General features: G+C 27.5%; 1 protein-coding gene across 1 annotated transcript in view; it reads left to right on the plus strand.

Annotated features, from left to right (window-relative positions):
- LOC111641360 (receptor-type tyrosine-protein phosphatase alpha-like) overlaps positions 1–12,091 on the plus strand; it is a 372,536-nt gene that overhangs the window by 331,701 nt on the left and 28,744 nt on the right. Inside the window, exons 14-16 of the mRNA XM_023387510.1 lie at positions 4,885–4,975; positions 5,184–5,260; positions 8,138–8,272. Of these exons, the coding sequence (XP_023243278.1) occupies positions 4,885–4,975; positions 5,184–5,260; positions 8,138–8,272 (303 nt within the window). The remainder of the gene's footprint in view (positions 1–4,884; positions 4,976–5,183; positions 5,261–8,137; positions 8,273–12,091) is intronic.

Below are 12,091 nucleotides of genomic sequence, written 5' to 3' on the forward strand. Positions count from 1 at the left end.
TATATATATATATACTGTAATATAATATAATATTTAAAAATATACAAAATTATTTATGTATAAAATTATTTTTAAAAATAGTGATATAAATCAAAGCTAAATGATTAAATACCTAAAACTTGTAAAATTTTGAGAAGTGTTTTCTCATTTGGGCTTTTTAATGAGAGAAATCTGAACATTTTGCAATATATGTATCAAACATTAGCTGAACAATACAAGTTATTTAAGAATAATCATTATCCACTTTACATGTATATGAAATCCTTGACTTTTGGTAACCAGTTTGTCACCTACAGCAAGAGCTAAATATTTATGATGATTTATTATATGAAAGATAAGTCACCAGATGAGAATTATCATTTGTTGCAAAATTTTGTTTGTTTTTTTAGCTGAAAGTCTTTCCTTTCTAAAATATTGTCAATATATGATAAAAACTCATTGATCTGTGTTAGGTATTTTTCGTTCTTCCTATTTAATAAAACAACATACATTTAAATATAAACTGTTCTGGGCAATTTTTGTGATTGTGCTTATATCACTTACAGTTATGAGTTTTTTATTATTATAATAAAATTATATTCTAGTATTGTAGAATATTTTAGTAAGAAATATGAATGAGATGATAGTCTCAGAATATATTAGGTAGCTCCTGCTTTCATATTTACAATTATATTTGATCATTTTATAATTTACAAAAATCAAAAAATACATTCTTAGTAAAATATTCTGAATAATTCAATGGCAAATTTACTTTATAAACAAAACAAAGTACAGTACAAGTTTTGATTTCAGCAGTTTCAGACAACAATGACCTTGACTATAGTTCTGCTATGGGTACATTCCTAATTAGTGCTTTTTAAAATGCATTAATAAAATATTTTAAACATTTATTATCAATGAAATTTTTTGAATCAGTTTTTATTCAGATTCATTGATATTTTATAATGTTTTAATGTTTTATATATACTGTGTATACAGGGCTATTTTACAGCCAGAACATGTCCAACATTGTACCCACGGATAGCATAAAAATATGGATAGCTGGTACTTAGTACTGGCAGTTGCTTGGTAAAAAAATAAATTTTATTTGTTCAGTCACCATATATATGTACTAGAAGTAATTTTTAGAAAAAAAAAGCACTGTATGTATGTATACACACATACACACACAAACATATATATATATATTGGTGATATAGATTGATCACCAATAACTTTCATACCTTAAATAACTTTTCATTATTATTTAATTCATTAATAAGTTGGTCAGATGATCATGCAGTAAGATGTTACTTTACTGCTATATTGATTACAGTGTAAATTTTATTCAGGCTTTCATAATTTATTATGAACAATACAAGTTCCAGCTTCATCCCTCATCTGAACTGGATGACTCCATTGAGGATCAATCATATCCATAATTGGATAATTGTGATTGATCTTGTAGCTTATAATATGCTAGTGGTAACTAATCAATCAATCAATCAATCATAATTAGTTAATAGAAACTATTTTATGATTTATCACTAAAATAATTTAGTTTATTCCTTCATTTTCTTAACATAACATGTGGAATATGTTAACAAATATGGAGGAAATTAATAATTAATTTATTCATTTCATTGCATTCAATTTTTTATCAAAAAATATGATTTAATATAAAATTATTTTTGATTTTTCTTTAAAAGAAAATAATCAGATTTCAAATCAGTTTGTTCAAAATTAATAAACCAATTGTAAATTGTATATAAAATATAATAAGTAGTAATAAAATTTTTTCCAAATTAAATAATATTTATGAAAATTATGGTACATATTTAATTTGGAATATTACCCAAAAGTTCATTAAAAAAATTTAAACTGTTATTTAAATACTTAAATACTAAATCGTATTTTTTTTATTTTTTTGCCAGTTTTGTAAAATAAAAACACATTCACATTACTTAACACAAAAAGAACAGTGCCAATATTAACTTATTCTTTAAACTACCATTTTGGAGTTTATATTTCTCACTTTTCTAGTATTTTCTGGTTCCTGTAAGTCATTATCAAGAATGTTCACAATAAATATAAAAACAAAATTATGTAATTAGCAAAAAGTCACATTTTCATAAAATATTAGTTTTATCTCAATCCAAAATTCTTTCATGATTATTGTCCTAATAATTTTCTTCATCCTAATTATCCTAAATTTAATAGCCACATTGTTACTTAATAATGTTTTGATAATTACTTAGCTGCAGCACACTAGTGTGTCCCAAACTTCTAAGAGGACCAAGCTAACTGTTTATCTACTTTTTAAATAGTATTTGCATAGTTTTTACTTATAAAAATACACATTTTTGACATTACTTTAAATTTATTATGAGTATCTTTGATGCCATACACTGACTCATTGGTATGCCACTAACTGTAAAACATTAAAAATCTTGAATGATGGGAACCAGAAAGTGCTAGGAATAATAAAAAATTAAAGTTAAAGAAAAGCAGTTTAAGGAATAGGAAGAAAATATTCAGAACTTCTTATCATTCATATTCACAAGCATATCCAAAGCACCCAAAATAAAATATGATTAAAAAATTTTTTGGGCCAGTCTTTATATATTATAGAGATACTTTTTTTTTTTTTGGTGTAGAATTTTATTTATGTCTGTTTATAAATGTAATAAACATTTTATTTTATTTTCATTTGAAATACAAAAGGAAATGATTTCCAGAGGAAAGAGGATATAAAGTTATTAGGAATTTTCAGAGATTACGATGAATTTTAATTTTGAATTTAAAAAAAAAATGAAATAAAATAAAGATATTAATGAAATGTCTGACGAAATTAAACTATTAGTAAACAGAAAACAAAAAAGTAAAATCAAAACATATTTGAAAATTCAATAATTTCGCACAGGACTAGTGACAGATGTTAAATTATATATGAAAAATTCATTTAATAGTATAGAAAACGAACAAATAAAGAATAATAATACCAATAATACAATACCAAAATCGCTCAGCCACTAAATAATAATAACGAAAACACCTTTTTTTGCCGAGAAATAAATATAATTTGCAAAAACAAACGTTTTCAACCTAGTTAATAGGCCATCTTCAGGTCGAAAAAATGGAACGCAAATGTTCCATAAATAGAACATAAAAATATTTAAATCAAAAAATTTTACAGGCAAAAATAACGGAAGAATATATAAACAAATAAATTAATTAATTAATTAAAACAGAAATAACATAAATCTTCAGTGGATTAATTCTGGTCGAAGTTTCTAGTATATTTCTTNATGCTTGAATTTAAAGATTGAGCATTTTTCACAGCTTCGAGAATTTTTTCTTTGCCTTTTATAATTGTTCTGACCAACAATTCCGGTAGATCAAACTTCTTTGCCAATTCACAAATTTTCATTTTTGTATTGAAGTCTTTAATAATGGGTACGTTCGTAAAGTCAAACGAGTTAAGCGTGTTAGGTTATAATTAAATTAATATGAATGAATGCCTAATAATAGTTTATTTTTTAGATAAATAAATTATCAGATTTGCTAGATATTTTTCAGAATTTTTTTAAATATTTTGTCATATTATTATTAAGACACTGTAAATAAGGATACACAAAAAGTAATCAATTAAAGTTCTACATTAAATTAAATTTATTCTATACTTTTTATTTCATTGCTTAATTGCTACTCATTCTCTCAATACATCCTTTAGTGATAAGCATAAATTTTGCTGAAGAGAATAAATCATACAAGGAACACACCAGTAATTGACAATTTCAACTTTATTATAACAGGAAATGCATTTCAGGCCCCCTCTTCAGTCTTTTATTACAGATGTTTGACTATTTCTTAAAATTATGCTAGTGACTACTGGATGAATCAACTTTGTATTTTATTAGCTTAGTGATATGTATTGTGTACTGTTCATATCATATCTAGTCTATTTTCATTTTTCATCTGAAAGATGATGCAGATTTTTGAAGTAGAAAATAATATCTGCAATGAATGCCAAATAATTTTGTTAATAGCATCAATAGATTGTTATGGAACAAAATGTAGCATTTTTTTTTTTTTTTTGCTATATTTCCTAAAAGTTTTGAATGATAATCACTTTTTTCATACAAATAAGACATATTTATATTGCTGCATTTATTGATGTTTTTCTAAAATTCACAAAAACATCATTCCAAATCTTAAAACTAAAGGGATTTATGAAATCATAACTAATTTAACTTAATGTGACTATAAAATCCAAAGTTGAGAGCTATAATTTTAGTACTAACAAAACTGGAAAAATTTAATTTGTCAAAACAAAAACCTTAAATTCCAGCATAACTATTCTTAATGGCTAATGTTTTTGAACTTTATTTAAAGGCCTATTTAAACATTAGCCATTAAAAATATTTATGCTGAAATTTAAGGTTTTTGATTTGCTATAATTCCAAGCATCAAAATTATTTTAGGCAGCTGATATTTATTTTATAAATCTTAAATAAATAAGAGTTTTTAAAAAGTGAAGTTTAGTTTAATTTTTATCTGACATGCAATTGTTTTTAATGCTTTTTAAAATATTAGAATGAAAATCAGTTTATGTATGTTCATATATATTTCAACACAACTTCAATTTTTTCAAATTAATAAATTTCAGATCTGAGACAAGTAAAACCACATGTTTGACTGTCACAAATTTATCAGTATATAGATAATATCATTACTTAGGTTTTTATTTGAATTATGAAAATAATTATTTAGTTTTAAAAAAACAAGATTTTGATGAAAGAATATATAATTCTTCCATCAAAACCATTAAATAATAAATTATTATATGATTTTTAATACATTTAATATGTTACAAAACTTTATTAATAAACTCATTGCATTTAGGCTTTACCAGAAAAGCATAAAGATAGAACAACAAATGCATCAGATAGTCCGGACAATATAATTAAAAACAGATATCCTGATATTAAAGCCTGTAAGTTTAGTTTATATGCTTTTTAAAATATTAGAATGAAAATCAGTTTATGTATGTTCATATATATTTCAACACAACTTCAATTTTTTCAAATTGAATTTTTATTAAAGAAAATGAATGCATTTTCTTTAATAAAATAATTATTTAGTTACATGAATTAGATTGATATTAACAATAAACTGAAATTTTATTAAATTATGATTTTTAGATGATCAAACAAGAGTGCGTTTACCAGTTATTGAAGGAATTCCTGGTTCTGATTATATAAATGCAAATTTTGTTAAGGTAAGTTTTCATGAATTAAGTAAAGTAATAAAAATATATTTTGTGACTTTAATATAAACAGTAAAAATTGTTGTTGGAGAATGTAAATGTATTTTTGTTAATTACATTAAAGTAAAACATAATTGCATTTTTTTAATTAAGAATGACTTTTTCAAATTAATTTGAAAGTTTAATACAGTAATACTCCGAACTTACGCGATAGGTGGGACCGAGCGGTAACAGTGTAAGTCGAATTCACATAAGTTGGGGTATAATTTCACATATAAATACATACAAATAATTTTTAATTCGGGCCGGAGACTAAAGAAAATAATAATTTAGAAAAAAATGTTTAATAAAATCTTAGATAAACATATGTATAACAAATTAGGCCTATATTATTTTACAATTTTTCACATTTACTTGATTATTACGCCATAATTTTAACATTGTTTCCATCTCAGCGATAATACTGTGACATTTACGAATGATGCTTGAATTTAAAAGATTGAGCATTTTTCACAGCTTCAAGAATCTTTTCTTTGCCTTTTATAATTGTTCTGACCAACAATTCCGGTAGATCAAACTTCTTTGCCAATTCACAAATTTTCATTTTTGTATTGAAGTCTTTAATAATGGGTATGTTCGTAAAGTCAAACGAGTTAAACGCGTTAGTAATGAATCATTCGAAAAGTTTAACGAAATAGGAATAACGATGACTTCATTCTCGCTTAACTCGTTCGACTTTACGAACATACCCAATGTTAACTTTCCATTCCAAAGATAAAGTTTTTCTTTTCTTGTTTGATGCAGAAGAATTAGTTCTACTTCGTTTGGATGACATAGTAGAGTCTCTCGAGTGTCCGTAGATATAACAAACACAGAAATAAATAACACAAAATAAATTGTAGCTATATGTGGATTCCACGCGACACATCCAAACATGTAAGTTGAACAATAGTGTGGGGGAGTGAGTAATCAAGGGTTGTGTGGCACTCAAACAAAAGATGAATCGACGAGATTTGAAAATTATGTAACTCCGGGTTCACATAAGTCGGGGTATTACTGTATATTAAANTATTTTTATGACTTTCTGAGAGTTGCTGCTCCGTCCCTTGAATTCATATCATATTTTCGAACAAAAACGTTTATCATTTAATATTCAATTTTTCCTCCATTCAATAGCATACGGAAGATAATATAAAGTATAAACAACATATGCTTTTGTCTGGAGCTTCGTACTTTTAGTGACTTCATACAAGCAAATACTGATATGCTTTATATCAGGTGTGGCCAAACTTTTATCTTTTAGGGTCTGCTTTTTTGGTAAAATATAGTCTGCGGGCAACTATGAATATGGGCAAACAATTTTAGGATTTTTATATGCACATGCGTTAACATCCATTTGCATTGTTCATTGGGATAAATACAAACAGTATGGGTACATTGCACAGACAGTCTATTATTGTAAGAATAAATTATCGAATTAAGATTTTTAAACATTAATTTAAGTGAAAGCAAATTGTTCAACTTTAGCTTCGCAGACTACTTTCAAAACCTTTGCGGTCGACCGTGGTCTACGTGTTGGCCATCCCTGTCTTATATTTTATTAGCTTAATTATGTTTAACATGCTTTATAACATGGCCATAAGATTTAAAAATATTTTTAAACTACAATCCTCATTAAATACTGATAAACACAAACATTCTAAATTTTTGTTTTGTTTAATCTGTGTGGTTTCATTTATTTGATGACTATAATGGCTTCAAACTGCCAATTGTTTAATAAATTGTAATGGAAATACAGTATGATTACAAAGATGATGACAATTTAAATGTTACAGAATTTTGAAAATATTATAGGTGATATATTTATATATCCTGATTTATATGATAAATATTATATTAATATATTTCATCTAGTATATTTTCATTGTGAAAGTTTTTATTTTATTCTGCATAGATAGTTTAATTTGAAAATACTTCATTTTAAAGCTACAGTTATGGCTAGGAAATAAATTATAATGTTTTTCTCAGATAACTCTTTCTGATCTGTCAGTATTGTCTGATTTTTATTTTATTTAACTTTCATTAAGGATTGTACCATTTTCTTCATTCTTTAATAAGACAAAATTTAAATTGAAAGAAAAATAGGATGACACTGACAGTCAGAATGAATTATTGTAGAAAAATACTTGGATGCTTTTTTCATTTTAAATTTTTCTGTTGATTAGTGCCACAAAGATGAAGTATCTAATGAACAATTGATGATTTTGTCTAACTGGTTTGATTTGTAATTTTAATATCATTGCTTTTTCATGATTAATTTGCTGATTATTCTTGTATTTGTACTGTTAGTATTATAAAATTTACTGCTTGATATAAAAATTATAATTTTGTATTTATATAATCACCAAAAGGNTAAACAGTCAAAGTGCATTAGTTATAACCAAATTTAAGAAATGAAATTTTAATAAACATTCTCTCTGACTAGATTTTGAGTCATGAGCCCTGTCAAACAAACATCTAGCTTAGTTACTATAGCAATAAGCAAGATTAAACTTTTAATGTCAATTGACATATTTTGTTTCTGCTATTTCTATAATTTCAAAGTTATTAGAGAATTTTGAAAAGTTATATTATTTTAATATATATATATATATAATATGTAAAGCTAAAATGAATCTTATTAATGAGTATGAAAAATTTTCATAATTATATTAAAACATTTGTTGGGCCTATTTTAGTATTATTAAACACAAATGGTTGTAATGAGATACTTTCAGAAAGCAACAAAAGAGTAAATAAAAAAATTAAGTTTTATTAGAATTTTTTAATATTTATTTCAAATACAAAATCATAAATTTATAAAAAATAATTTTTTAAAATATATTCTAGGGTTATAAATCAAGGAAAACTTTCATATGTGCTCAAGGCCCTCTAGAAAGAACAGTATTTGATTTTTGGAGAATGATATGGGAACACAAAGTCTGTGTTATTGTTATGCTAACTGGTATTGAGGAACATGGAAAGGTATGATGATGATGATTTATTTTTTTATGGTAAAGAAATTTATTTTTGTAATTTATTAGTTCTTGCAAATACAGACAGAATGCTACAAAATTGCTTTTGTGTTTCATTTGTACAATAAATAATAATAAACATTCTATTCTATTCATGTATAAGTAGATTTTGATATGTGAAATATGTTACGACACAAGAAATTCAATTAAATATTATACTTTTTAAAGGATTTATTATCATATATAAATTAACATTAATTAATAAATTAAAAAAACAAAATATTACTATTTATTAATACTTGATTAACATTGCCAGTAATTTTTAAATTTTATTGTAATTACTGTACTTGTGATATTCAATACAATATATTACAGGGTTGTAAGTTTAGCATGAAACAAAGAAATTAAAATAAGAAATATGTTGAATTAGAAAGGAAACTTTCCTTTTATAACAATAAAATACAAGAAATTTTGCTAATTTTTTAAATTTAAGTTTAAATGAACAACATAAATATATGAGATGGACAAAGCACCACTTGGGTCAGATCTGACACCACCTATATCTTTGACTTTGGAAATATAGGAAACCCATTTAAATTTTGTGCATTTTCCATGTAATTGAGTGGTATGAATGTAGGACTTCAGCAGATGGAGGAGGGAAGTAAGAGAGACATCGAGTGAAGACGGGTATGGGTTACACTCAGTGGTATATCCCAAGACCAGAAGCAGGAGGAAGATGTAAAGTTGTGTATGAAGAAGTTAGGGTGAAGGGGAAGTACAGGAGATAGGATAGAGGGAAAAAGACCTTAGTCCATGGGACTCAAGGTGTCTGCATCGCATATATTTAAGACAAATACTTACATTACATTATTTACAGTTGTATACAGTTAGTACAGTAGATAAACAGTCAAAGGATGCTGATGAGTATGTAGACAGATAAAACATTGTCGTTACATTGCAGAAAATTCATATAAAAATCCAGAGAGTACAATTTCAGAGTGGAAAGTTACACAAGTAATACTTTCACATACATAATTTGGTGACTTTGTAGAAAAAATTTTTGAAGTTGGTATACGGTGATGTAAAGATTTACATTAAATAACAGGGGACACAATTACTGTTACCATGATAATTACAGGGTTGCAACATAGATTACTTCATGCTAGTCCAATATCTTGATGTCTTGAATGAATTTCTTTAAGGCTTTGTAGATGTGTTTGTTTTCTGTGAAGACCCTAAGCTCATAAGGCCAGAGCTCATTCCTGTTTTGTATTTCATTTATGAGTCCCTTTCGTTGGCTTGAGTAGATAGGGCAGTGAAAGAAAATTTACAGTGGGTCTTCCTGTTCTTTGAGAGGGCATGGGCAGAGTCCATCAGTTTTATTCAGAAACCTTTTCAGGTAACTGCGAAAGTTTCCATGCCCTGTATACATCTGTGTAGTTGAGAAGGAGGGAATCAGGTGTTTATAACTGTGACGTTGTTTCACACTAGGAATAAATTGGTGGGGTCTACCTGTTGTACCAGTGTCCCACCTGTCTTGCCAACATTTCCAGGAGTATTCTCTGATTTGGTTGTGAAGCCATTTAGGGGGAATAGCACTGAAAGAATAGTGAGTGATCCTTTTGGAGCGGTGCAGGCCAGCAAGTTTGCTCTCTTGTTGCCAGCATTATCAGCATGGCCTTTCACCCAGTGGAGCCTGATGATGATGATACGGCGTAAATGAATTATAATGTGTATGCTTTGATAGACCGTTGAGTAGTTGCTGTTCAGCTTTTTTCAGTTGCTGGAGTGCGACACGGCTGTCACTGAGAATGGTGACATTCTTTGTTGTGATGATGACTATTGTTCAAAGTCCACTGTAGGGCATGGAAGATGGCTAGCGACTCTGCTTGGTTAGCATTGCAGTGTTCGCCAAGCTTGTACTGCACCTGGTATAAATTTCTTTTGTTGTAGGTGATCACCATTGAGCACCCAACGCCTTTGTCAGACTTGGAGCCATCCATGAAGATGTGGATCCTATGGGGGTGTCATTTCCCTGTAAGAGAGACAGGGAACCCTGGAATGATGCACACAATAACATGATTGAACTATCAAAATTAGATTTATTTAACTGAGATATATATTGGTTACAACTATATATTAAGAAACATAATTAACTTCAAAAGAAACTCAGTCCTATCTTACATATTATTGAATATGAGCTGCTAAAGACCCTTTTCTATCTTATAACTATCTTATAATTAAGGTCTTCTGATCATGAGAGAGAGAGAGTTTACAATGGGCTGCACATAGATTACCTTCAGTGATAAACAACATCTTCAGGGTGACTTGAATCAAAAGTTCTCTATTTTTTCTCCATTTCTATCATTTATTGTAACAGTTATTGAGTCGAAGGGTGACTCTTTATGGCAGTCAGAATAGTTGAGTAGTGATAGGACTGGACTGGAACTAGTTGGCTGAAGTAGACTGAAGGATGGACTCCTTGGGCAGAACTAGTTGACAAACTAAACAAGAGGACTGTTAATCTCTCCTGAAGCAACTGAACTGGATGACCTATATGACCTTTTGGTAGTTATTTTATATCTTTCTAGACTCTGAGTTACCAAAAAAGATAAAATCAGATGGAGCAACATCATCATCCAGTTCTAATTTTTCACTTTACTTCTCTGTATGAGTCATCTCTCCAGGAAATGTTATCTTTGTCAAGATTTGGTTGCTTCCTCTTCACTTTTTCTAAAATTTTCTTTTTTGTTAACAATTTGTTTTAATAAATTATTAAAATATTATTTTTTTTATAAAACTGTGTCACAGAATCTCACAAATATAATAACTATAATGTGATGATGCATCTTGCAAAAGATAAATTATCCATAATCCAATCCACATGTTCCATGAGTTTTGATAGAAAAAAAGAGAGATTAATTCATTCCCATTCATTTAGCATTTTTTAACACACACTATTTTTGAAATAAAAGTCATATCAAATACTTATGAAATCTTATAAAATTTTATTGTTTTTTAAATAAAATACAGTAATACCCCGAACTTACGCGATAGGTGGGAACAAGCAATAACTGCGTAAATCGCAGTTTGTGTAAAATCCAAGTTGGATGTATGTAAGCTAATAAATGTTCTCGTTAGTCTTATCTTGTGTTTTGATTCGTTCACGGTTGCAAGAAATCACCACATAGAGTCTCTCAAGTCTCCATAGTTATAACAAACACAGAAATAAATAACACAAAATAAATTGTAGCTATGTGTCGATTCCGCGCGACACGTCCGAACATGTAAGCTGAACAATAGTGTGTGGGGAGTGAGTAATCAAGAGTTGCGTGGCGCTCAAACAAAAGACGAATCGACGAGATTTGAAAATCTCATAACTCCGGGTTCGCGTAAGTCGAGGTATTACTGTATAAGTATTTTTAATTGCAAATACATCATAATAGAGTAATAATAGTGTATTAAACATTATTTACTATTTGCTAATCATAGTATTAAAAACATACCTTTTAGATGTCTGTTGAGTCTCTCCATAAGAGTTATTACAATCTGCAATATATAAGATTATTCAGTAAGAGAGGAATAAGTTTTTACAGTATTTTTGATGCAAATGTTTGGTTTGCTTGAAAATATTCAAATTTTGTTAATAAAATTTTTGATTTTAGCTAGCATAGATTATTATGTAAAAGTAAATTCTGTAAATATAGATTGTTAAATAAACAAGTTTCTTATTTCTTGTTTAATGTTGGTTTAATTTGATTTTTAGTACTGTTATTAGAAATTTATTTAGAGTTTAATCTTTGTTATGAATTTTTCCTAGTGAGTTAAA

Source organism: Centruroides sculpturatus, unplaced genomic scaffold, assembly GCF_000671375.1.
Source record: "Centruroides sculpturatus isolate CEXI.00-Female unplaced genomic scaffold, Cexi_2.0 scaffold196, whole genome shotgun sequence".
Classification (NCBI taxonomy): domain Eukaryota; kingdom Metazoa; phylum Arthropoda; class Arachnida; order Scorpiones; family Buthidae; genus Centruroides; species Centruroides sculpturatus.